Source organism: Neodiprion lecontei, chromosome 2, assembly GCF_021901455.1.
Source record: "Neodiprion lecontei isolate iyNeoLeco1 chromosome 2, iyNeoLeco1.1, whole genome shotgun sequence".
Classification (NCBI taxonomy): domain Eukaryota; kingdom Metazoa; phylum Arthropoda; class Insecta; order Hymenoptera; family Diprionidae; genus Neodiprion; species Neodiprion lecontei.
Window position 1 is genome coordinate 14,452,599 of NC_060261.1, and position 27,955 is coordinate 14,480,553.

The 27,955-nt window shown below is 35.3% G+C and overlaps 1 protein-coding gene and 1 long non-coding RNA gene across 5 annotated transcripts; one reads left to right on the top strand and one right to left on the bottom strand.

The window, feature by feature from the left end:
* Positions 1–3,289, top strand: LOC124292742. Its single transcript, XR_006902647.1, has 2 exons — positions 1–632; positions 1,766–3,289. It is a non-coding gene; the product is annotated as an uncharacterized LOC124292742 (long non-coding RNA).
* Positions 2,829–26,827, bottom strand: LOC107227845 (eukaryotic translation initiation factor 4E transporter). 4 transcript variants are annotated; one of them, XM_015669109.2, is made up of 16 exons: positions 25,878–26,827; positions 18,142–18,239; positions 17,970–18,043; positions 17,612–17,876; positions 16,526–17,419; positions 15,999–16,347; positions 15,573–15,709; positions 15,410–15,493; positions 15,085–15,246; positions 14,725–14,946; positions 13,809–14,013; positions 13,215–13,286; positions 12,377–12,643; positions 10,673–10,840; positions 9,323–9,691; positions 2,829–6,823 (listed from the first exon to the last, which is right to left on the bottom strand). In XM_015669109.2, the coding sequence occupies exons 1-16, from the start codon at positions 25,930–25,932 to the stop codon at positions 6,576–6,578; spliced, it is 3,669 nt and encodes a 1,222-aa protein (XP_015524595.1). In that variant the 5' UTR covers positions 25,933–26,827; the 3' UTR covers positions 2,829–6,575. The 4 variants fall into 4 exon arrangements, with proteins under 4 accessions (XP_015524595.1, XP_046586427.1, XP_046586426.1 ...); XM_046730471.1 differs by having other exon boundaries at positions 16,526–17,422; XM_046730470.1 differs by lacking the exons at positions 13,215–13,286; positions 25,878–26,827 and adding an exon at positions 20,548–20,902 and having other exon boundaries at positions 16,526–17,422.
* Between the last annotated feature and the right edge of the window lie 1,128 nt (positions 26,828–27,955).

Sequence of the window (27,955 nt, forward strand, 5' to 3'; positions counted from 1 at the left end):
TCTAGCCCATACTCTTTGCCAGCTTCCAAGTAACAAATAATCCCTACATACATGCAGTAAAAAAACAATGTTGCTAGTGTTGCTACCACGCGTCTCAAATTCGCGAATATAAAGAGATGAAGTATTATCCAAAACGCAAAATACGCGCATTGATTTATGGATTTCTATTTTGAATTATAATTTTACCATTCCGTTAGACACGTCAAAAAGTCCCATTTCCTTTAAATTTAGTGTAGAACTGATCATAAAATGATTCCCGATAGTCTCTACATACAAATACATGAAGGACTTTAAAAATATCGTAAAAAAAATAAAATTTGACAAATTATTACGTATGATTTATTACCATTACTGATAAATCGCTCGTATTTTATAGTTTTTCTTTTTAATTGATTAACGCACGTAATACATTAACACTACTGAAAAATGCGAATTTCTGTAATAACCGCGGTCGCGCTGAGTGATCTTTGTCCCCAGAAACCATGCATTTCTTATAGGACGACAAATAAGTGCGACCGCGAAGGGTTCACATTATGTGATTTATCACAGAATAATTTTCGATTTCGACGGATTCGGCCATGCAATCGCGCATCGGCATTATTTTTGCAGCTAAAGCAACAAGCTATACAAAGGTTGTTTTTTTACGCAAGTCCTGAATAAAATAGGATTTGAGCACTTGACCATCTCTTACTACTTTGTAGCTGTGACGTGATTAAAATTTATCAAAGTCCTTTATACCATACTAATTTTTACATCACTGATCTATATTGCTTCAATATCAATAACATATCTGTGTGCAATGTATTCTTGAAAATAAATTACTATTTCACAATTAATTCTCCATTAAATACACGAATATCTGTTATTTTTTTGGCACATATAATAGATTATTTATTGTTGATGTAAAATAATTTTAATTCAACAAAATATGAGTTCAACAGAATTAATATTGAATGAATCAAAGGAAAATGAGCTGTTATAACATCGAATCTGTTCATGAAAATCATTCGAATTCGAATGAGTTCTCTCGAAAAGTGCGCGAAGGTTCACTGAAAAGATAGATAATGCATCTATTATTACATTACCGTGACTGCAACAGTCATTGAAAGAATTTTCCTTGTTGGAAACTTTTTCCGCTGCAAAATGTCTCGCATTACAATGGATACATGGTACATCCATCTTTCCAATGTAGTGCTCAGATATTTCATCCATTCCATCAAATCAAAATTTGGAGTATTAGTAAATTCTCTACGCCTTCTTCGAAACCTTTGTCCTTCGCAATCATTCTAATTTTTCAACGAGAATTTGAATTATTAACAAAATTGACTATCTCAACATCTCGACCAACCACACGACTACAAGTTGGAATACTTGTTATAACATTTCTTTCGCGACGCACACGGCCAAACTCTTCTATTTCATCAACAGTTCGATCTATTTTTCAACGTGGCATTGTCAATTTTAAATTAAATTATCAATTTTATGCATTTATGAAAATTATCAAATTACATCATTCCAATTCGATCAACTTCGTGATACGTAGTCCTTGCGATTAATACTCATCTATAGACTAAATCTCATTAGAGCTTAATACTCCTTTTCAGTGTAAAAAAATAGATTTGAAATTACTCACTCCGTCTGCATGATGTACTTTCACGAAAACTTTCCGTAAACTGCTAGCCTGCCTATAAAATTATGGAGTTGAGATTCATCTACAATGCAAAATACGAACATAAGTATATGGGGTTACTCACTTTGTTACCAGATAAGTAATGAAAGGTACTCATTCCTTCAAGTACAAAACGCACAACACGATGGAGGACCTTTCAATTCAAATCAGGTAATTCGCTGCTGCGGTTGCAAACGGTGCGAAGCTGGGCCCGAACGGCTTCACTGCCGGCCAACCGGCATCGTGGACAGGTGGTGACAGAAATGCGATATAATAATGACAACCGATCTTTTAAGAAAGGATCAGTGGTGACTTCGCAGGGGAAACATGGCCATATAAAAGTATAGCTGCGCGCTTGCTTAATCACTTTCCCCGTCTGGCAGCCGATCCCTATTCTTTTGATCATCCGACAGAGAGATGACTCTGTATGACTAGCTCTGTCTTTCAGTAGTTGACTAATGCAACTTCAACTATAGCGTACGAAATTCAATTCCATTGGTAAACATTTGATTGAACCATTGTTTGTACGTATTAAACACAGAAATTGATTAGTCGAGAAGCATTTCTCACGTAGTGGGATTTGGTTAAAGTATTTAGAATGAGAATAAGAAAAATGCATAATGCATGTAATAGTTGGGAGCATTAATTTTTCGCATATTTATTCGTGACAAGGTTATCGATTTGACATATTATGCTTAATAATTTTATTTACAAAACAGTCATCTGATACATGCACTAATAAATTTGTCTTACCTCGAAAATCAACTATTTACATTTATTGAGTAATGGAACAAATTCTCAGTGCACAAGCACCCGAGATGGATTCTCAAACTGAGTTTATATGTATCCGGACAAAATCAATATTCTGATATTTTTCCCACAGTTAAATAATTCTATAACGTCGTATTGAAATTTCTTTAGTAATCGAGTAATGAAAGTGGTAATTTTGTATAACCAGCTTTTCATCTTCTGGGCAAAGAGATGTGTGAGATGTTCAGGTTGAATAACATTACACTGAGTTTATTTCTGTCTCATGTCCACCTATGAATTTCCGCAATTCTCATGTAATTGGATAACAGCAATGCTAATCGAGTTAGAAGTAGCAGCAAATCTGTTTTCTTTTAATATTTTTGAAAACAGGATTGAATCAAGAAAAGTCTGACTCTTAAAGTTTGTCTGTTATTATTATTCCACATATATTCTGCCCTTCATGGTAACAAACTGTTATAAATTGACAATGACTCAATGATTGGATTTGTCATGTGGAAGTTGAGATTGCACAAGGTAGTCATCGTCATAAACTGTCAATGATGTTGCCACTGATATTTAGTTACTTGTGCTTTCATCGATAAACTAAACACACCGTCGATAGTTAACTAACTGTGAATTAATACATTATACGTCACAATAAACTACTTCTAAGATTTCTATCCGTAGTAAATGTTACAGATAAAGTAAATATATGTACATTCGGGTGTGTTGTTTTAAATCCAAATTTTTTTCTCGAACTCTGATGAAAAACAGGTTTAGAATAGGACAATTAACAAATTCTCCCATAACTGGGTGCTGACAATTAATATATATACGATATTTAATGTGTTTCAGATGCCTCAGTCTGGTTATCGTAGAAAAAAAAACCATTGTTTTTGAATAAACGAACATATTTTTATCGAGTATTTGTTGCAGTTTCTATGTTACATGGTTTTGCGCCGAATTAAATTGAGTCAAAAGCATTGAGCAGCCTCTAAATATCAACTGCAATTTCTGTTTGTCCTGTTATAGATTTTTGGTGGGAAATTAAGAAAAAAAAATCATAATTTAAAATACCACACCCCAATATATATGTACTACTTTGCCAAATATTATAATTCATAGGATGATTACTGCAATAGCTGGTAAACCCAAGACATTCCTTTGGCCATCAATAAGTTGCCAGTTATATTATCGATTTTTGAGATCAAACCAATGTTTGCGATAGAAGCATTTGATTTATTAGAGCATAGACGTAACACAATTTTCCCTCGTTCGCAACGATATTGCACAATAATAACAAGTTTTACGAAGTATATCAGCTTTGTTGTTATGTATACTCTAAACATGTTATTATCACTTTTCATGTTGTTATTGTAAACAAATTTATATCATAGTGTTTAGTAACAACAACAGCGTTGCATTCGTCAAGTTCATGGAATCTGGTGACAAAACGTCAATTTCACAATATCCTTACATGGTGTCATCAATGCAACAGCGACGTAGAGTATAATTTTATTTTTTATTATCTAATTTGAGTACACGCATGCTCATTCTGGTGCATGCCTGTTTATAGTTTCCTCCATTACCACCAACAAAGTAATTTTGTGTCTTTTTGTTAATTTAACATGTGGATTTATAAAATAAACACATTCGTACAAACACTCAGTCTCGCTTTCTCTCTTGTAATGACTAACAAGCCAATGCCAGACTGTGTCATAGTTACCTAGCATTCAGTCATAGAGCAACAAAACAAATACTGATATGCAGAAAAGCACAAGGGAAGGAAGTTGGATGAGTAATGATAGATTCGATTCGATATTCTATTATCCACAGAAGCTGAATAACACAACAATAACAAATTTATCAATTGTTGATAACTTTCCTTATACTTTTGCAATATTTCTGTTGCTGCAGATGAAGCTTTTAGCTAGACAGTTACACGAGGATCTTGAAAGTATGCGTGAATGAATTTCACTTTCTCAAATTGGTATTCCAGAAAAAAAAATGAACGCAAGCATCAATATTTTCCTAATATTAATGCCACAAACTCTAACACTGAAATAATTTTTCGTAATTTATTTGATGACCATTTGCAGTAATACAAAGAGCATATGAGAGCAAGTTTTATTCAACGTGAATTTTTCTAATCCAATGGTTAAACTGGAAATCGGTTTTTGGAAAATTCTGCAGAATGAGCATTGATTTGATTTGCAGTAAGATTCGTAAATCACTTACCACATCTGATTCTAGTAAAAGGAGGTCCTTACGAAAATCCAGTAAGACTTATTCATATATGAGGTAAGTTATGTTCATTTATCGTTGATTCATTTCACATCTATGCTTTTTCCTTCGTGAAAAAAAAAGAAATATATATATATTATACGATTTCGAGAGTGACTAGTGTTTATTCTCTCTATGGTTAACATTAATTGGATAACACGAAGTGTATCGAATGATCAAAGAAAGCATTTCTAATATTCAAATTTGCCATTTGTATTATTTTCAGATAAGTTTGTCAATAAATGGAATTATTCGTATATTTTCCGTTACAGCAGATAAATAAAAGACTACGATTATTGGAAACCAAAACTATAGCTTCATTGGATAACGGAATCTCGACAATGTAATAAATAATGATATGTGAGATTTCGAAAATGAAGGTAGGGAATTAGGCTTCATTAGTAGTCATTTAGTAGATTATAATATGATTCTCTAGTTATATAGTATAAATGAAAACCAACACAAATAGACGAAGAAAAATACAACATACTTTTATCATTATTCCATGCTAGATTTCAAGCATAATTATCATCATTGTAGGAAAAGTGCAATTAGAAAATAAGAAATTATCGAGTTAATTATAAACTAAACTTACGCCAGCAGAGGCATATGCTGATGTATTGAGCTTACAAAGTCAAAGGTTCTATTCGTGTCCTCATTACTGGTGGAATGTGTTTGCGATCGTTTACTGGCTAATAATATTACTAGAATAACTCAGGCTGGTTCAACTTTAGTCGGTTTTTTATCATACTGTTTTCTCGTATTTCTACAAAAGTATATATTATTATTATAATAAATTTATTTTAATGTTCATGTGTATACACCTAGGTATGACTCGTGGCAACTGTGCACTCGGGAGATTGATCCATTTTTATGTCGGATTATAATAGACACTAATAGTCAGTGGATACTACGGTAAAAAGGGGGGAAAAAAAAAGAAAAAAAATCTGCGAATACACTATTCAATTTCTTTATGTATATCCACAATTGATACAGAATATGGCTTTGCAATTTTTAGATTGGGTATTAACAAATTTCTATTAATGCCAGTTACTTTGTGACATTTCAAATACCACGCTACACGTATGCGCATTACGAAGAAAGAAACAATTTGTTTAGGAATTTACTTCAGGTTCTGTTTCTCCTCTCTACTTGCCTACATCAGTAATAGGAAATCCTCTCTTTTTTTCACCTTTTAGTTATTAGGGAATTAGTTTGTTACTTCAATAATGACATTGTATGAATAATGCTTTTTACCTGTGTCATATGCAAAGTTACAATGTATCATGATCAATTTTATACACGCAGCGTATCTATCAGTCAAACTAATACAGCGTTTTCCAGTCAAGAGTAGCTCATCTTACATTTTTTTTTATCTCACAACAAACTGATGAGTAATCAAATAACCGACGTCACGAATAATATCATAATATTTATTCAAAGAGTCATTAATAATGATTAATGTGGCGCATTGTTTCTTCGTTTTGCAACACTGCTGATAAATTACCGACACATACCATGCAGGTCCTGCAGAATGTTTCAGATTTTAGGCTTGCAAAACTGTTCAGTGTTCGGTATAACCGTTCAAGCTTTGACACCAGCACTCTAACTAAACTCTCACGTTGGAACACTTTCACCATCTTAGACCTTGTTTTCGACACGGTTAATTGGCAACTATATTAATTTCTTTGAAGCCAGCTTCAAATATTTCCCATGTAGTCGTGAAATTGCATTTCTAGCAATTCTATTATCCAAATATAAATATTCATATGTTACTTTTTTGGGTAGTAAAAAGTAAGGTGGACATAATTCGATTAGGTAGAGAATCAGGTGATGTTTTTCTTTTCTTCTTTTACTCAGTGATAATATCAATTTAATTGTGAACTGTCGTCGAGGCATGCTGAAGCCTCTCCAACTCCTCCAATGAAACGACGTTTGTTTGTCCCAATTCCGGTAGTTTTCCGGCACGAGCTTGCGCTAGTAATTCTGGGCTAAACCATCGAGCTAACTGGTTTGAAGTTGGCGAGAGATCCCCGCCATTGCTACCCATAAATCCAAGACTGGGGGATGGCTGACGACCGACAGGAATATTCAATGGTTGCGATTGCATTGCTCGTCCATCTATAAAAAGAAAAACTGCATACTGATTATTTGCTTACTTTACAAACAATTTTTGCTAATTAAAAAATATACCAGATATGATAAAATTTTATTGTTAATTTTACAGTGTTTAAGTTTAAGTATTACAAAAAAGCATTGCAATGTGCTTATACTTTGACACAACTCTAAGCCAATCTGCAAAAAATTGGTTTTACTGTTACTGCATACAGTTACTGCGATTACGGAAAACGAGATCTGGAATAATGAATTGTTATCCAATAACCTGCTCGGAGTCTTATATGGTATACATATATAAAATGAGGAGAAAAGGATTACTTATTTGGGTCCATTGGAAACGTTGATTTTTCTGGGGATTGAGGAATATGAGACAAGTTCACGTGCATCTAGTCCAATTTCTGAATACCGTTGTGTGTGATTTGATTCAGGATTGCGGTGCTGCCTGAATATTTGTACAAATTATGTATTAAGCTAATATTTGATAACAAATTTGCAATGACATATATGTTTCTATATTAATATTCATATGGTCAGTACAATGCATAATTGCATTCTAGATTCTCTCAAAACTTGAGAGGGAATGCATACAATGGTTTACTGCTATTTTTGGCGTATGTATTTGAGAGCTGACAACATATACATGCTACATTTTTTTTAAAGTGTTCTGAGCATATTTCAGGCCACTCAACAAACATGTTTGCTTAGCGTTATTATACAGCCTCTGTATTTATAGGCAGCAGGCAATACATGCACATCTGTACAGCTGAACTTTGTAAGTTGAATTCTGATTATCTCAACTTTAGTAGAAGTTAAAATCATAACTTACCTATCATGAAGCAGAAGTTAGTAGAAGATTACCAGCAAGAAATAAGCCCGTGCTTTTCTGAGTTTGGCGCACACCGTGGTTCTGACGCGCTAGCGAACTTTCAGATCGTACGGTGGTTATATTACATTGAAATAAGTTTTTGAAGGGTGAGCAAACGATAAAACTTCATGTACCCCATTATTCTCATGAAAATTACCTAAATTAGGTAACAATTAATTACTTAAAGAATCGAGGGTGGGCATGTTACTTCTGAGCGCGGATGGAACTATTTCACGGCGAGCAAACGACGAAATTTGATATTTTACGTTATATTTTCACTGTGAACGATTCCAGGCACAATTAATCGTTTAAACAATCGTTATCAGGTACTTTACTATCTTACTATAACTCGACTAACTTTTTTTCTGAGGGTGAGCACACGACGAAACTTCATATTTCTTCATATATTATCAAAATGAAATTGATTGAGAAGGAATTGTTTGTTTAAAGAAACGTCGTTGGGTGATCCTCAAAAAAAAAGCTCCAGTCGAATTATGGTCTAGTAGAAGGTTTGTGCTCACTAGTAAAGTACCCTATGACGATTATTTAAACTGATAATTTCTTCTCAATGAAGTTCATTTCAATAGTATATGGAGAAATATGAGGTTTCGTAGTTTGCTCACCCTCAGAAAAAAGTTATATTCGAATTACAGTAAAATAGTAAAGTTTTTTTATACGATAACCCGATAACGAGTGTTCAAACAATTAATTGTGCCAGAAACGTGAACAGTGATAATATAACGTAACATATAAAGTTTCGTCGTTTGCTTGCCGTCAGGAAAAAAGTTTTAGTAGAAATAGTACCATTCCCGCTCAGAAGCGCCTGCTCTTGATTCTTTAAGCAATTAATTGTCACCCAATTTAAATCACTTTTATGAGAATGATAAAAAAACATAGAGTTTCATAGTTTGCTCACCCTTCAAAAATCTATTTCGACGTAATTGAACCACTGTACGATCCGAAATCTCTCTAGCGTGTGAGAACTGCTGTGCGCGCCAAACTCCGAAGAGCGCGTATTTATTTCCCGCTGGGAATCTTCTGTTGACTTCTACTTCATTTACCTATGATTGATGTAAGTCTGATTAGTAGGAAATGAAGCTGAATAACTAGTTAGCGATGATGACGATCACATAACAAGAGATGGAATCACAACCCAATGTTGAGTTACCAGTTGTGGGCGAGATACAAAAAATTTCTATAGCTGGTATTTGAAGACAAATTCATAGCTGACACGATACTGAGTTTTCTATAGTAGTGGATGGATTACATAGGGCACGAGTAAGCCTGTGAAGGATAAGGCATGGGTAGGAGGTCAAAAGATGAAGTCAAATAAATGCCACAGTCCACAGCTCAGTTGTACCTATCAATGTTTTTCAAATGTTAAAAAATATTAAGATATATAAAAAATAGGAATATCAAACGGATTTCACACAACTCTATTTCCAATTAAGGTTCTATGACAAGTTTTTGGTGCAATTGGGTTATCAAACCAATTTTTTTATCCATCGAATTCGAACCAAGATATTATACATGTATGTCCCGAAACATGAGGGTCCAATTTAAGGGTAATCGATCAATAGATGTAATAAATACTAATAACTAAGAGTATATTGGGATGAATTTAAACTGTCACTTACCAGTACGAGCAGAGTTGTAGTTTTGATTCATAACGAGTTGCTGCAGCTGAGGATTCACTGTTCGCTGTTGCTGTATACTGGATAGATGAGACTGGACTTGTTGTGATTGCTTAAGTTGATTATTAACAGAATTCGATCGTTGGCCAATTATGGAGTTGGGTGGGAGATTGAACTGCGCAGGGTTGGGTACATGGGACAACGGTGATGCCATTGTGTGTTTTGAACGGGCCAAATTCCCATACGCTCCGACTGCAGCTCTTTGTTGTTGCTGTCTTTGTTGTTGTTGTTGTTGCTGCTGCTGTTGGTAATCCGCGTTACCACTGTACTGAAATTGATTTCCACCACCACCACCTTTCACTATAGGCCGACCTATAACAAAGTATAAAATTTCTTCATACCCTAAAATATGAAATGAACCCTCACTGTTAGAAGATAGATGGTAGCTGCTTTGTTTCATGACTTTGCAGGGTTTTAGTACATACATGCTACAAACGTAGTTATTTTTGGCGAAATTTTAGATTCAAAGCCGATGGACTATTACAAGAAAAGCTAGCACAATTCAGCATTTGTACAGTATTCAGAATATCGAGTCGATAATGTTGTAATTGAATCCTGGATCCTCGAAAACTGTAAATTAATGCACAATAAAAGAAAATAGCAGATAGATAAATAGTTATTTGTCTCCATATATATGGTATCGTTTATGGTGAAATTTAATGTAGACCTTTCCCAATAAACATGACTTTCACAAATAATTTTACATTAAATTAAAGCATTATTATTAATTATTAGAATTGTTGATGTTTCACAATTAAAAAAAAATAACAAATTACGAGTTATAATCAATACCAAGTACCAAATAGTTATATTGTTAGAAGATTCTTAAAAGAGGTTGGAGTAGTCGGCAGAAAGAGTTACCCAAGATTCAAAAAATCTTTTCGTGTACACTTGACGATATAAAATTTTTAGATATGTCGTAGTTTAGCTGCACTTTATCGTATTCAGACTATATTTGGCTAGGACCGAATTAAAGGGAATTGTAAGTTTTCGATTAAATTACATATCTTACCTGAGTATTTACATCATATTGTATATGAATAAATGAGGAAGTGAATTTAGGAAGATTCTATTCTGCGCGATAAATCTCAATTTTATATTATCCTGGCTTTGTTAAGTGACTTGGGAAATTTAGGCTAACCACTGATGAAGAAAAGTCGCAATGCTCTTCGATTTATTGACTTTATCAAAGATTCTCTTTGTTTCTGAATTTGGTTTTGAAGATTGACGAAGAAAAAACAAAAAATGGCAATGTCTGCCAAGTTTTGTGTCAACAGAAGTAACTAAACATACCGGGGTGCTGTTTGACTGTGGGAGCGGACCACGTTGGCTGTACTGGCTGTGGCCGCAGTGTACTATGTCGTGAAATGACGCCTTGTGCAATCAGCTGTACTGCGGACTGCACTTGTTGCATATGGGAGACTTGAGCCTGGCTGCCCATTTTCGTTGGATCACTGTTGCCTACGCCCACATACACACCGGCTTATACTTCCAGAGATTATCTTACAAGTGAGACGGAAGATTTGAAGAAGCTCAATAGCGAAGCAAAGAAGCAAAAAGGTAGAAGAGCAGGGAAAAGCAAAACTGTACAATATCTAACATACAGAGGAGAGGTAGAAAGTAACGCAATATCATGCCACATATTATCCGAGGACGTGACGTTATCGTTTTTTCTTTTTGAACAATCTGCAAAGCAATACGAAAAATGAACCATATGCAATAAAACTACGAATGTACAAGTAATTTCCATAAATTGAATTCTCAGTTTTCAAGCTTTGATAAAAATCATTCCACAATATATGGTCTAATAAGTATCGAACTGTTGACTAAATTTTGAGAATTTTAAGTGGAAGAAAACAAAACACGTGTCTTTGATTAAAAGTCCATGTTAAAGAGGAAATAAAGGGATAAACTTAGCAGAAAACATACTTATAATATGTATTTATTATTAAAATCTTTCCAAAATACTTAATCAGGTAGATACTTGCATAAAAGTTTTCAGGGAAATCATTTGGCTTTTGGTTTCAGACGTACGTTTGGTATCGAACAAAAAAAAATTAGACTGACTACTAAAATCGCAAGAGTAACAAGTACTTGAAATATATCGCTTCCAAAAATAAGAGGAAAAAGAACGATATGCGGTGAAAAAAAATAAAGGCAAACTCGTGCGAGTATCCTTAGTAAGAAAAATAAAACAAAATTATATTTAGCTTAAACAATCGGTAACTAGTATATTGAGAAAACCAAACCGCCAAGTCTTGTTCCGATTTAAATGATTCATATCTAGAAAGAGAAAAAAAAAAGTAAAAATAAAAATAAAAATTCCTATTTCCAATTAAACTTCCTTTTAAAGCTCCAACGTCATGCTGACTTTGGTGACTTCATTGTCACTGTTCTGTAAAGCAATATCGTTTTTGTTTTCCAAAGTGGCAGTACGTTTTGTAGGGGTTTGCACAGTTGCTACAGACTTGACAGTTCCTGGAAATCTATTTACTTTCAGGGAAGTCTGAATATTCTGCTTGACTTTAATATTCATGATAATAGGACTATTATTATTATTATTCTTGTCGTGAGTCGCAGGTAATGAAACCAATACATTTGGCTTGTCATTGTCTGAACTGTTTTTGTTCAAAGCATCCTTTTTCTCGCTAGTATTCACCAAGTTGCCATTATTATTCGTATCTTTCGTTTCATGGTTATGACACGTTGTACTAGCATGTTTAGGTTTGTGGTTTGGCTCACTTGGCACTTTTGAACTATCATCATTAGTTGAGTTACCGACTTTAGAGTGCGCAGCACTGCTAGGTTGCTCAATACCAAGATTGGCAGTCAAGTCTCTCTGATTGGATGTACAAGTATTGGATGGTGATAAGGTTTTGGGATAAGTACGGTTAGCATGTTTTTTAGAAACAGTAGCAGAAGCGGAAGCGAAAGTAAAAGCAGAAGCAGAAGAAGATTGAGATAGGATAGGTTGTATATTATCAGACTCATTCGCACCCTCGGGTTCCTTCTCGGCGGTCATCTTGCGAAGGACGGAGGTGGGTGTGAAGGCCAGAGGAGTTGGACTAAGCTGTTGCTTTGTAGGTGAATTGATAGGGCTGATAGTTCTCTGTGATTGTTGCTGCTGCTGCTGCTGTTGTTGTTCTTGTCGTTTACGGAAATTTTCTCTCTGTTCCTCCAGCTTCTTCTTGATCAATGCATTTTGTATTATAGATTGTGTATGCATCACAAGCTCGCGCGGAGACGGTACTCGGTGTGGTATCACTGTTCGCATGATAATAAGTGTTAGTCAAACAAACTTCATGTGTAGAACAATTTGCGCAAATAAACAGACAAGATAGGCACTGTAGAATAGCAATAGCAATAATAATAAATGACAGATAATATTCTTTAAAATAAGGAGATTCTTAAGATGACATTAAGCAACATAAATGTGTGTACAAAGGTCTCAATATACCGATAACATTAAATTTATTTTAAACTTGGAACAGTGATAGGATATCAAAACTGTTTTTTCTCATGACTACCTATAGCCGCTAACGGTAAAAATGTCTATTACGATAAAATGATGCACTAAATGGTAGACTTATATTCCATGCAGTAATTAAGCTGTTGTCTAAAGTATGGTTGTTAGAGGTTTGTGGGATCTCAGTGGGTTCAAAAAATGTATTTCTGAAATGTCAAGTCAAAAGACAGTTAAATATCAGAGTTGCAGTGAGCGGAAATTAAAATGATACAAACTTTTCCGCAATAATAGTGAAAGTAACTTATTTTGTAAAGATCTTAGGAATGCCCACTGACACAATTATTTACAAAAATCCGAGACACGCTTTACCTGGATGTTGCACTGTCAATGTATTAGGGCTCACAGCCAAGTTTGGTGATATTATTGGTGGTGGACAGTAAGCTGCATTCCCAATAATACATAGTATGCAAAATGGAACTGTTTTAAAGATTTCAAAAAGTTAAATGCCGGCCTGAGTTTTGTCACTCTATTTCAATAGTAATGAAAACTTGCCTATTACCCATGTACTTCGAAATTGCATATTTTTCTGTATTCATAATTGTTGCTATGTTACTTACACAGGTATCGCTAGATCTAAGATTCCAAGTTTTCTCTTTACAAAAACAATCACTGAAAAACGCACCGCCAATTGCAAAATATATCGAATTTTTCTGTAGCAATATTCACATAGTTGCAATATTTCCTTCACTTACGAATCATGAGGTTACCCTTTTTTCACAAATACGACACCAAGTCAATTGTAATCGTACGAATTACTCCCGCTAGGCAGCGCATCCGTAAATTATTTAATGCAATCAAGGGCAATTTCGACTAAATAATTTGTCGAAGAACCGAGGAAAGAAGCAATATGGCGCATTATTGTGGAAGTTTATTAATATAAGTTTAATAACGTATAAAACTCACCATTATTCAGTGGTGACGGAATTCTTTTCTGTTGCTGTTGTTGTTGTTGCTGCTGCTGTTGTTGCTGATAGAGCATCTGCTGTAATATGTGATCTTGAGGCGTAGGTGCGCTTGGATGAGGACTAACAGTTCGGGGTGTAGCACCACTGTACATCTTTAGTATGTTAACCAAGACTTCTCGATGACGATGCTGCATTGCAGGATTCTTTAAATTAAAAAAAGTGTTAGCGATTGGAAAGAAAATATTTAAAAATTAGTTGCCTCCTAATGACAAGCCCGAGCTTTACAGTTATATAACTTTCAGAAATCGTCAAGTGCGCAAATGTCTGTCGTAAGGGCTCATTTAAGATTAGTCGACTGAGAAAGTGGATCAATTGTCATTGATAATTATATCAACTATTTTGTTTGGTGAAGTTTTTTGTTTACGTACAATAATTCTAAAACAACTTGACCGATTTACTTCAAACTTGGAAATACTATTCTTAGCTAGTTTATCCTGTTTACCAACGTTCGATACAATTTCGACAGAAGGGCGACCACCAATTATTCGTTATGTTGATAAAAAAGAATGGAACCGTGACAAAAAGGATAAAATATCAGAGAATAGTGTGTTCAAATTTGAAGTAAATCGGTTGATCCGTTCTCGAGATATCATGGGTACTGCAAAACATGTCACTGAATGAAATTGATGACATTATTGTCCGTAACAATACTTCCTATCAACTGATTCTAATACAAAGAATATGTAAACGAAGCTCAATCTACATACTTTTAAATGAAACAAACATCAATCGAATTGAATAATTGGGCGTTGAGACATAAATTCCAATAATTAGCCAAATTTTTCAGTCATCTACTTGTATATGTCACCTTACCTTTAAATAACTACCTTTCGGAAGGAACTTGAAACAATTACCTGCAGTTGTTGAACCAGATGTTGCTGAGTGATTTCACCCTGCTGCAGGCCTTGTATGATTGCCTGAGCCTCTGGTCGTTGCAAGAGTTCCCTGCTGGACGGCGCATTATTAACCATCATTTGCATGTCTGGAGGCAATGGACTCATGCCAAGCATACGCTGACCTCCCATCATCATGGACAACATATCGCTCTGCTGTTGCTGTCTCTGTTTTTGTTGTTGCTGAAACAAATTATAAATTTCGACATGTTCAAATATACTGCAATTTGCGAACTATTAAATTTGCTTTTCCACCATCGTATGAGATGAAGACTAAAAAAATAAAAGTTCATCCGTCATAAAAAGTAAAAGTGTACCAACCTGGATCTGCAATACCTTGAGCAAATTCTCATGCTGCATTTGGGCTTGGTGGGGATGCTGTGTTGGGCCAAGAGGTCCAGCATGATTGAAATTCGGTGGGTGCATTTGTTCGGCAAGTTGTTGTTGTTGTTGAGCGACGTGCTGCTGCGTCTTGTTCAATAGCTGAGAATTTAAAAAAAACAATTTTACGATGTTTGAATATTCCCCATGAATGATTCTATGCAATATATACGTATATGTACAAGCATAGAATAATACCATTATATATTTTCCTGACATGAATGTAACTACAGAACTTACAATTTATTAGGGTTTAGATACACACCTGCATTAGTGTGATAGGTTGAGATTTTTGTGAGATCGGACCATTTGCCGCCGGAACAGCTTGTCCACCAGTGACTTGAGCCAACTGAACGTAACAGATAATTGTTAATATAGGTATACACTTTACAACATTTATAATTGTAAATAAACAAATGTATATTTACCAATTTTTTGAAAGCAGAGAGATCTTCGTCGCTTTTAGTCACTCTAGGCGGTTCAACAACCGTTGACAGTGGAGCTGTATTTCCCCTCATGCGGGCTTCTAATTCCTCCAAGCTGTGCACAACCTTTCCGCCAACCTCTGCCAGTCACAGATGTACAATTAGTATACGTAGGCAAGTTAGATAATTTGTTCAAAATGTAGAATTGAACTACTGTGATAGGCCTGTAATGAAAAAGATCTAATAATCAATGAATAATATCAATTCATTCAAGTGAACCAATGATTCTAAACTTCGAATTGGGATATTTCACGCGTGAAGGGATTAGTAACGTTAAAGCAAGAATTTTGTGATTATCATGTCGTGTTATACAGATATGCGAAATAAATGTGAAATGGTACGTCTTGAAAACCGGGTACTCCGTCTTACCCATATCTTTGAGAGAAGAATTTTTCATCAACGGTACAACAGTGTTGGCAGCATCACCTTGGCCATTTTGATTCGGTTTGTTACCTCGTTGCAACATTTCAAGCAGTTTAACTCCGGTCGTTGAGGTTGTATTATTAGTTGTGTTGGCGGGTGAAATAGGAGCAAAGTGGGTATTGGACTCTGTGACAGAAGGGATTTGAATGTTTGGTTCAGTAATATCATTGAGCAAATTATTCAGTAGTTCATCCTGTATTGAAGCTCGGCGGCTGTCTATTTGTTGGACTGGACTTTCCCTCTTGAACCATTGGCTAAAGCGTGATCCGGTTCCACTGCTCGATCCAACGCCATTCTAACATAAAAACGAAGCATGCATCATTCCAGTTACTTATTACTTATACATAACAGGAAAATATTGACTAGAACAATGATAATTGATTTAAATTCGGTTTACAAATAATGCAGTTTTGTCACTCAGTTCAAAGTTTTCTACTTTCTCTTTTATAAAGTAAAAACATGAATAAACTTACAGTCAAAAGACCATGAACCCCAGGGAAGGTGTCAGACTTGAGAAAATCATCGAGATTAAAATCTGGATGGTTATTAGTCTGTGCCATGTTAGCATCTCCACTGTCGTTAGCCGATTTTGATGTAGCAATTGAGTTCTGCCCTGCGTCAGGCTTCTCTTTAGAATCGGGGGAAGACAAGAGATCGTTTTGTTCAGATATCGGCGAATGTGGAGCTGGAGCTAAATTGGCTGGCTGATCGGTTAGTGTGGGTGTGCTGCGTCCCTTGGGCCCAGATGTGTTATCATTTTGTTTGTCATCTTTGTCCAACGAGTTTTTCTTGCTCCGTTTCTTCTGAGCAGGTGACTGCTTTTTACCTTTCATATTGTTATTGTTGAGCGCTCTATCTTCAGGGATATCTTCGAAACCACGAAGTTCGATGGTGTCGTGCTGAGATGTCGGCCCTGAACTAAACCACTCTGGTTCGTCGATTTCTCTATTGTCGCTGTAAGTTCGCCTTCGGTCATTTCCAAACCTTCTGTCACGACCACGATCCTTGTCGCGATCCATCTGGTGACTGCGATCGTGTCGATCACTTCTGTCCATCCGGTCACGTTCACGATCTCGGTCACGATCACCAAAGTCTCTGGTAAATGAACGCCTTTCAAATCTTTCATCTCGTTCCCTGATATTATCACGATCTCGGTCTCTGTCTCTAAGTCCTTCGCGATCCCTTCCCACATCGCGAGTGTCCCTGACATCTCTGTCTCGAAGTGGTGCTCCACCTGTTGCTCCAGATCTGAAGCTAAATTCCGGGCGATCAGGCTCAAGTTTCTCTGTATCAGGTCTGAAGTCCCAGACGTCTCGCGTCAGTATGCGACCAGAACCTATACGACGCACTTGTTCCCGATGCCCAACCTGCTGTATACATAAAGATATTCATTTATCTATGTATTTATAAAGTATATTTCGCATCGAATGTCTTTCAAGTTTAATATTCAGGGTGCATACAGAACCATCAAAAGGAAGAAACATAATGGGTTAATTCCAGATTTTTTATGTGATATACACCCTGAATATTATTTTGAACCACAATTTCCAGTTACTCGCCTCTGGTTTGCTGATTGGGCTCTCTGGACGCCGAGTTGGCAGCTGGCTTACATTGACAAAGCATCCAGAGTTAAAATTTCGGCGTTGAGGACTCAGCACTATGCCATCCGACTCTTTACGGATTCGTTCCCGAAAATCACCGCTGCGACGTTTACTATGATTTTCAATCACTTGATCCCCGCGTCCATTTCTGTCATCGTCAGGAGGAGTTTCACTTCGCTTTCTATCAAGATGCCAACGCTCAGGGTCCCAAACGCCTCGCGAACTGGATGGAAAAACAATTGTAATTTAGATATAACAAATATACCAAATAATTATGGAACTTCAATAAATAAAATATACACAAATATAAACGCACTTATTATAAGCGGAATCCAAACAATCTGGCCTACGCTTGGATAGAGGTTGAGTCTTCATTTCCATCAGTTCCTCCTATGGATGGAAAGTCACAATGATTATTATATCATGAATTGAATTAGTGAAAGATCTGACCATTACCTAAAATTAATAGTAATACATCTTTCGCTTACCCGAGTATATTGAAACTGAGGTCGAGATCTGCCCACTTCCACAATAGAAGTATCAGTCACTTCGCCTGCCACAGACATCGATATTATCGCTTCATCTCCTGCAGCAATATTTTCAATTTTCAACATCATTCAAAAAACTAAAATGTATGAAATTCAGTTTATTATACATATATACGCAACAAACACAGATATAATTCTTATTATTATCAATTCATATTACTGGGTTTGGAAAATCGCACAATAAATGATGTGAAATGAATTATCTAGTTACGAGTTATTTGAATAGTTATATTTCACAGCAAGGATCTTAAAAATGATAAGAGTGAGGAATTTTTGAACTTCAGGTTAATGTTAGTACTTATTATGATTATGAAATTATTGTTAAACCATCGCATGCATGATACATGTACAAATGTATAAATGAGCTGTCATTTTGTAAGTCACATAGATGCCATATAAACGATGATGATAAGACCAATTATATATGTGACAGTATTGCTACCGAAAAACGTAAACCAGAGTGCAAAAGATGGGGTCCGGAGACATAACCCCACATCCAGAATCAGAAACTATGGGTTGCCTCAGTCTCTCTGTTGGCAGATTTAAGATATGTGCCAGTTTTTGAGGGCAAAATATTAGCTCTGACTGTACTTCAGTACCTCATAGTGTACACTTACAATTAATTATGAAAATCGTTCAATTTTTAGCCTTTAAGACGATGCTATAATCAGTCTGTACCGACCGAGTAAAATTTCGCTTAATTTAAATGTTACCAACGCTTATGCATTACAATCGCAAGAAAGCAGCAGAGCCCTTTTATGCCGTTTCATGCAAAAATAAGTCTAGGAAATTAATTGTTTTCATTCTTTTGATCGAAGAATTAGATATTTTAGACGGTATCCTGAAGTTTTTAATGTGGGATGAAAATGGGTTCCGAGTTAAAATAAATGTCAATATTCCAAGGATCTTGAATTTTCTAAACACCTTATATGTCCCTGGTACATTTATATCGATTATAAATATAATCCCATTTTCAGTTTACTCTCAAAATTCCAGGATATACTACAAAACGTCCATTATATTACACGGAAAAATAAATACAGTTTATTTTTACCCTCTTCGCATATACAGGACTGAAAATGTCGGGAAACATATATTGTTTTTGGCAATTCCTGAATTTCTCATGCCTTCAAATGTATTTTATATTCGGAGAGATCAAATGTTTTCCAACAAGTACAAAAAATTCGAAACCGTGATAAAATTGATCGTAACTCGTAAACATTTGACGTACAAGGGCTTGAAAATTGGACTTTCTAAATCATCCAAATTGCAACCAGATCGAGATAATTGAGGCTAAAAAGCTGTCTGCAAGTTAGCGGATCGGTAAAGCGGATACCTGACACTCTCGCAATGAATCAGATTGAAGTTAGTAGCGTTAAAGTAACGAAATATTGAAACTAAAACTATTGTTCTGAAAATTTAAAACGACTTTAAAGGAATTTAATTTCCATAATCAGAATACATTTGGCTTTTTAAAAATAGCTTAGTCAATTTGAGACGATCCTACAGTTGCGAAATAATGATTTTTCCTAAAAATTAATCGTTACATTAACGTTACTAACTTCACTGTCTTCGCGGTGAGAAAAGGCCATTCCGCCATGGTTGCCGCAATACACGGAGTCACCTCGTCTCGGTCGACGAGTTGCCGGCTTCGCCATATTTTCGCGGTATATGTACAATGTACGTATCGTTGTATGTCAATATTGAGATCAAACAACACCGATCGTGACACTGAACTAGTATCCGCAAATAAATCATAATACATTGTCCGCGCAAAGCCTGTACACGAAGCATTTTGAATGTAATGTAGGCGTATTCGTCTTTAGCAATAAGGAGAAATTGCCCTAGCGAATTACAACAAAACTGTAATGATGATGAAACAAAACTAGAAGAGAAACCGGAAAGGATTAACCCTTTCAGTCACAGATGCTCAGCGTCTCACCTCAACATTTCCATTTCCTAGCCTTATCGCAGTTTATTTAAAACATCAAATGATCGTTGTTACGTATATATAACACCAAAATCCTCGAGTAACAAGTTTGGACCAGAATCATCGAATTTTTATAGTTTTTATTAGATTTTACATCCGTTATATTGGATTTAGAAATGATTGAATTCTGATTTCAGATTCGTAATTAGCAACCTGAAAAACCCCCATGTCACAAAATTCAGGCTGAAATATTGAGTTGAAAAATGTGCAACTGAAAGGATGATGTCCTTTTTTGCGTTTGAGATACGTGGACTTCGATATTTGGAGATGCATATATACGACAACGTCGAAATCGACCAGGGTACCCCCTTAATGAAAAAGAAAATTTGAAACTCTGATAGCCAAGTGATACTCACGAAAAGTAACTCTTTTTACGGGATTGGAAGCACGGTTGCGACGAGACCATCGAACTCCTTGATTCTGGATAACCAGAGAATCAAGAATACACGAACCCGTCGGCCCAACAAGCGGGCGACGACGCGGACGCCGGTATCGATAAGTTGAACCGGCGCTGATTTCGTTATTTTCCAGCTTCATTTTGCAACGGAATAAGCAATATTTTTGAACACGTAAACAAAAGTAGCTGAATCGAACGGGTGAAATACGGATTTAACGATTAGAAGATGCGATCGACTCTTTCAACGCTAACTGATTTCGTCTCGAAAGACAACTGGCGATTTTCAACCACGGACAAATTCATGTACTGCTTCTTGCCTGCCGTACTTGCTAAACCGTTGTCCTTTGAATTCGACCGCGATGTTTACTATTTGGACACCAATACACATGCTATAAACCCGACTTCTTGCTGACCACGTGAACAATGTAGCCGAAATGGATGCTCAAACTTGGGGACAATATCCTCGAGAGTCGTCGGAAAGTACGAGACGCTTGAAGACAGACCGTTTTGACTAAATTTCTGATTCGTAATCCAGTATGTGAAATGTATGTAAAATCCAGTACAAACTAAATACAATTTTTTTTTCTGGCGTCTATCCGATGAATTAGAATATGCCTCTAATACTAGTTACTCATGGATTGAAGAATTAGCTCACGGTTTTGTAGAATGATTTTTGCGCAGTTTGCCTTGTACATTCAATTTTTCCTTGCGATGTACTACAGTTGGAAAAACGACGCGCAAAAATCAATTCGAACTGCAGGCATGTAGAGCGCAAAATTCGCCCTTGAGTATATTGTAATTGTTGACTTAGAACGGTATAATTCAGATACAGGTTTGGTTCTCTTGTACACTCAGCCCTCGGAGCAAAAAATAAGTTTTTCAGCCTTGAAATTGAGTACAGAGTGTAGGGGATGCGCCGCATAGAATGAGCAATCGTTAGTAGGATGTAAGATTAAAGTTTGTAACGTTAATATAGCGAAGTGTGTTTCGTCAAAAATCGTTATTTCGTAACTTTATGTAAATATTAAAAAATTCAGTAAATCGTAATAAAGCAAACTTCTCTCAAACTCCTTGTCCTGCTGCAAAATATAGATTGTTTTTGTGTTTTATTACGATTATTACGTTACTAATTTGAACTTCGCTAAATAAATAAAAAAAAAAAATTAAAAATAAAAAAAAAAGATTGTTGGACGTAAAAACTTCGGGGCGGGTATAAGTTTTAGGAAGTGTGCAAATATTTTATGCGATCACCAGGTTGAATTTAGTTCGCGGATAAAGGAATAATTTTGGAAAGAAAATGTTTTTCGCTTTGTCGCCGGGATAACGAAAGAATCTCCGACTTTTCCGACTTATTGTACCCAGCTTAAGTAAGAAAGTTGGTTGGTCAAAATCATATACTTTTTATAAATTTTATTAGGAGGTAGTCGTATATGTAGTATTGATCAAATTAATATATTCTTAAGCTGGAAAGATCGCTATGAGAATGAAAAAATAGAAAATACTGGAATTGCAAGCAAGAGCTTAGATATCGATGCTTCGTTTCAAATTGCTTCAAAATTGTTACGAATCTACTAGATTCATTCGATTTCACTCGATGATGGCTCATTTTATTTAAAGGACTATTAAATTTTCTACAAATTCACTGACACACTTTTTTATGATCTTGAAGTTAGTAACGTTATTGTAATGAATTAACGTTTCGGACAATCCGATGTTTCATTACAATGTTACTAATTTCAACCTCACACTTTTCATAGATATTTAAACTTTTTTTCATAATTCCAGTATCTATTTTGGTATTTTGAAAAAGACGATTTCATAAATTTTTAATGTACGTACCGTCTTATAATAAGATTAATAAAATGCATTAATTTTTTTACCGACCAACTTCCTTAAGCCTTGACATAAGAAAAAAAATTGCGAAATTCATATAGCGGAGGACAAGCGAGTGCGAAGCTTTGCTTACATCAATAGAGAATATAGTCGCTGCAGAAACTTCTTTTTCAGCAACTGAACTATTTTACGGTCCAAAAATAAGAATATATCGTTTTAACCACTCACACACACCGAGAGAACGTACAATATCTCAAAAATTTGCATCCATAGCGTTGACATGTCGACATGTAAGTAGAGAATAACAGAAAATCGGTGAAGCTTTTACGGACATTGAACGTATTTGAAAAATCTTCATACCCACTGTAACAAAACGATAATTATTTTCTGTTTCATTGAGTGGAAACAAATGTGAGCTGAGAACGATACATGCAACTTGATTGGGATACACTTTTGAACAGTACATTATTAACACCTTCAAAATAATTATAGTTATACATTATTAACACCTCGAAAATATGTAAAGTTATTCATGAGTTGACGATGCAAGAAAAGAAATGTCAAAGAGGTAAATCATGAATGCACAGCTTTAGCAAGCCAGCAGCATCAATTTTGATTCTGTATTTTTTAGTTTCTATTTTTTGAGATATGCATCTAAAATTTCCATCAGTCAGGCTTATTTGAAGGCCTAAGTCTGATAATGAACGAATATTTATTAGTGGAATATTTAGCAACCTCTACTTTATCGTTTATAGTACTTTTGGACATCAGCTAAACCAGTTTGATTTAGCCGTTAAGATATCATGATTAGAATTTTCGATCAAGCTCGACCGATCGAAAATTCAGGTGCATCTCAGGACATGAAATCAGTGTTTTTGGTTGCAAACCAAGAAATAAAAAAAATTATGGATATTAAATATTTCGCCATAGTAGTCTTGAAATGTCAATCGCAAAGTTTTTGTTTAAAGTCATTCTGCAACGATACCCTGCTTGAAGTAATAGCAGGGTTTGCGTGACGCAGCATGATAACATTACTTTTCAAAATAGCGACAGTGTAAATTCGTTCGCAATTAGTCCGTAAACGTTTAGTCTGATAGTTAAAGTTTAAAACTACTGCTTACATGTATATCCTCTCTAGCGGTTGGACAATATTCGAACCACCGATCCTCATTGATATAAAATCTGCGTTGAAATGCTATCTTCAAAAGACACAACTCTGGATAGTATTTTAATAGGGTATTGTTTGAAAAGTATTGATTAAGAATTTTCTATGTTTGTACTAAGAATTGTGAAAAAAACAGATCCCTAATTTTGCTACACAGGCATCCAATCCGTGGGATTCGGCAAAACTTTTCTGATCCGTTCTTTAACTTTTCATGTGCATGAAGAATAAGGTTTGACAGAAAACTAAATTTATGACCAGGGCTGCAATTCAAGGACAAATTTCCGAGGAACGAATTAAAGCTGAGTAGCTATTCCAGAGCATGGAATATTGAAGGGGGCTAAAGCATCAAAAAATCGTTGTTTTTTGTTCTTTGAAAAGTGGCGTTTGAATTTTGGAAGAATTCGAAAAATTACGGATTTGACAGACAGAAACGTGAAACATTGTGCGGTCCGCGAACTTGAATTTTTTGGAATCTGGGTGCCATGCCAGTTGCGTTGATATGGAAAAATGATCAAAAGGCCGAATTAGATAAAACAAAATCATAGAGTAACAGCGGATCAAGGAGGATGCTGCACTAGAAACTTCGTATCACAGTGCAGGGAACTTTTAATCGTCATAAGCACGGGTAATAGTTTCGAAAAAGCATCCAAATCTTTGAGAGAGTTTGTCTCCCATTTCATTTTTTTGAATATCATTGTATGATTTCTCGGAAATGGAGTATCTGATCGACTTGAAATTTGTACAGCATCTTCATTACGTGTGTCATTTTGATTTCCAGTTCAGACGATAAAACTTTAGTTTCTTAATTATTGATTAATAAAGCTTCAAATTCTAGCAAAAAATCCATGTTTTTACTAAAATGGTCGAATTTTATTCATTTTTTTTTTTTTTTTTTTTCTCTGAGCATGGTCCAAAAACTATACGTCCTAGGAGCATTCCAGTGAAACTTGATTGAAAATAGTCCAGTAGAACTCAAGATATCATTTCAAAACGAAGCATACGTAAAAACAATGACCTAACTTATGAGCCCACATCCCATCAATATTATTAACTTTATGTGATTGAAAATACTTTTTTTTAATACTATTCAAATCATTAATAAACATTATGTAAAAAGAAATTTCTTTACTGGCATTCGCTTGCTTTTAATTAATTCTTGAAAAATGTGCAGCTTTAGTCCCCTTAATGAAATTATGGGTAAATGATGCATTAATCTATTCTTTCATTATTGGAACTCTTTTTGATCAGACTTGATCTACCGAGACTTCAGATACATTGCTTTCTACAATATTGAATACGGCATTACAAAGACCGTCAATGAAGTGGGAGGTATTCGAATACAATAGAATAAAGAATAACTTTTGAAACGTATAATTCTAGACCTCTGGTTAATACAGTGATAGATTATATTGAACCTAACGCAATGGTGACACGTCATCAAGCTCCAAAACAAACAAACAATAAATCATTTGCATCCCACGAGGTCGACGAGGTTAGTGATGTTAACGTAACGACGCTCTGAAAGTAACACCCTATTTTGCAACTTCACAATTTTGAAGGAATTGAATTTGTAAAACGTTAGTACACTTTTATTTATCATACGATCAATTTCTGATAATCCCAAAGTGGTGAAATAACAATGTTTTCCAAAAATGCATCGGCGCATTAACCTTAAAAGTTTCGATCTCAGTAAATACCGATAAAAGCACATGCTTCAATTTATACAGCAGATTTCAGAAACGTTATCTAGATAACATATGTGTACATGTGGCATTGTTATTTCCCCTTGTGGTTTACAGTTTGCAAGTCAGTTCACACATTATCCAAATTTCCGCATCGAGGATATTCAGTGTGCAATAAAAGGTACCGTCAACGATTTAACAAAATACAGTAAATAGCACAATTTTGACTATAGAAGCATCACTACTGTTCGCTGTTTCATTGTAGAATAAGAAAATGGTCGGAGATTACGTGTGAAAATCAAGAGGCTAGTGAGCTCGTTCGTGTTTTTAAAAGTTAGCGATAACGTTGAAAACACAAAGACGACGCTGCACAAGATAATTAAGGGATGCAACGGTCCGAAATCGCGGTGAGGGAAATTCAATGCGGTATCCTGATCCACATCTTCTCGTCTAAGGATCCGTGTACGTACGTATGTATACATATATTACACGTATATATGATAAATTTGGCAGGATACACCGCAGTAGCAAAAATGCGGTAAATGTCAGAAAACGGTGGCGAAAAGGTTGCAGCTTCGATAAACAATTCAATTGTATTTAGTTACATACCTTCGGTCTTCGCGTCTGGCTGCTGCCTATCACTTGACACAGATTCGGTAGACATTCTTCGAGTTCAGCGTACTATGCTTTTCAGTCTCTTTAGGTTTCACACTAAACTTAGTTTGTTTTTTACCTCCGCTGTTTTTTTTTCTTTTTTTGTTTTTTTTTTTCTTATGTCCGTTTATTTTTTATCTCGTATTTTAATAACTTAAATATTTAAGTGTTACGCGTTACTGTCAACTAATATTACATCTAATATATCTTAGTACTGTTTAATATCACAGACTGGTTCTCGCGAGTTGAGTTTCACTCGAGTTACTTTATTTTTTCTTCGTAAATAACAGTTTGATAATCAGCCGCTTTTCAGTTTATACACACATACGATATCCGATCGTCGTCGCAGCCAACACAGATTCGAAATAAAGAAAAAGGAAATGGAAAAAAAAAATATGTTTACGTGCGTACCGAGAATTTACACATGGAAAGAACAACGTATTGAAAAAAGGTCATGTCGTACATTACGATTGACTATCGATAACTTGTCTCATCCCTAGTATTAACCGTTAATTAATTAACAATGATTATTTCAATTTATCACACAAAATGTACACATACAACTCACTGCTATGCAAAAATAGAAAATGGCGTGCGATCACCACCGTTGTTTCTCACAGCCTTCTGTATCACGCGGGCCACGGACCGGACCGTAGGGCACGGAACAAATGAATGGAAATCCTGAGCTTCCGCCTGACTGAAAATCAGGCACAACTCCTACGAATTGATTACTGTTGAATACTCTTCGCGGCAGTCGCGTTAATAAGGCAACGATTTCTTTTATAAACAACAGTTTCGTCCTCAGGGATAAGTTAACTTTCGTGCGCGCAGTCCACAAGTAATATCTAAGTTGATTCACGACATCTTTTTACCACGTTCCTGTCATCTGTAGTATGTTGAGGGAAGTATATTTTACTGAAGAGGGCCAGCCCTATGGAAAGTTGGTGTGCTAAAAAATGTAGCAAGCACGTACCGACATCCACTGGATTGCCGGTTAGCGTACACTCTGCAGTATCGGCATGGTCAACTAATAGATATGCCAGATCCCTTTCTGTCTTTTTGATTAGGTAGAAATATTAGACAGAACTCCTAGTTATGGTAGAGGTAACTCCCGAACAGCGTTTTCAACTGACAGCAGTGAGTGCGGTTTCCTCAGTTGTCAACCAATAGCAAAGGTGGAATTCTAGGGAAAATGCACTCGGTGCATATTCAGTGCAACCAGTTGAACGCTATAAGGGTCTGCCCGCGTACATCAAACTATATCATAAATCTATAGAACAGAAAAACTGATTAATCAATCAAGCTTTAAGCATAATCATTTTTTTTTATAACTTCTAATGTAAGTGAATTCTTTCATTATTTTATTCATATTAAAATAACGGTACAATTTGAAATAATACAGCTTAGAGTTGTTGAATAGTTCAGTTTTTGTAAAAAAAAAAAAGGTTTTTATTTCTATTCAATCACGACATACATTACGAAAACTTTTAAAAATACTAGTTATTTAAGAATCTGTAAGGAATGCGAGAATGATAGTTCCATAATTTTGTTTGAAAAGTATCAAACTGAAAATCTAAAATTTAAGATGACATAATTTTTTCTAGCATGAGTTTATTAAGCTGAAAGCCTGTCCATTGCGGCTGTGAATACTCTTTACTCCCTCATTAACACATTAAATTTTCAAACAAATCGGTCGTTACTCCGGTCAGAAAAATGATTTTCTTTATATATTTTAAGAAAAAAAATGTATTTATGTTTATTTGTTTATTTTATTGTTCTTTCTTAAAAACCAGTTGAGGAGATTGAGGTCTGATACTTTCAAGATCTTAGTATTCTAATAGTACCTATATAAAATAACGATAACATATTCGCAAAAGGCATTGTTACCCAGTTTATTCCCTTGGACTTCATCAATCAAATTAATTGATAATCAAATGTAGTATAAAACATAACACATGTCAATATAAAAAAAATTTGTTGAGTTTATAATTAAATAGATAAATTTTGATCCTATACATCGAATAGCAATCAAA

Excerpts from the sequence above, each read along its gene's own strand:
- LOC107227845 (XM_046730470.1), bottom strand. The coding sequence starts at position 20,728 with ATGAAGCTGGAAAATAACGAAATCAGCGCCGGTTCAACTTATCGATAC. Across the intron at positions 18,044-18,141 it reads CTCAGTTTCAATATACTCGG|GAGGAACTGATGGAAATGAA; the intron begins GTAAGCGAAAGA and ends TTCCATCCATAG. Across the intron at positions 16,348-16,525 it reads GGGTTCATGGTCTTTTGACT|AATGGCGTTGGATCGAGCAG; the intron begins GTAAGTTTATTC and ends TTTTTATGTTAG.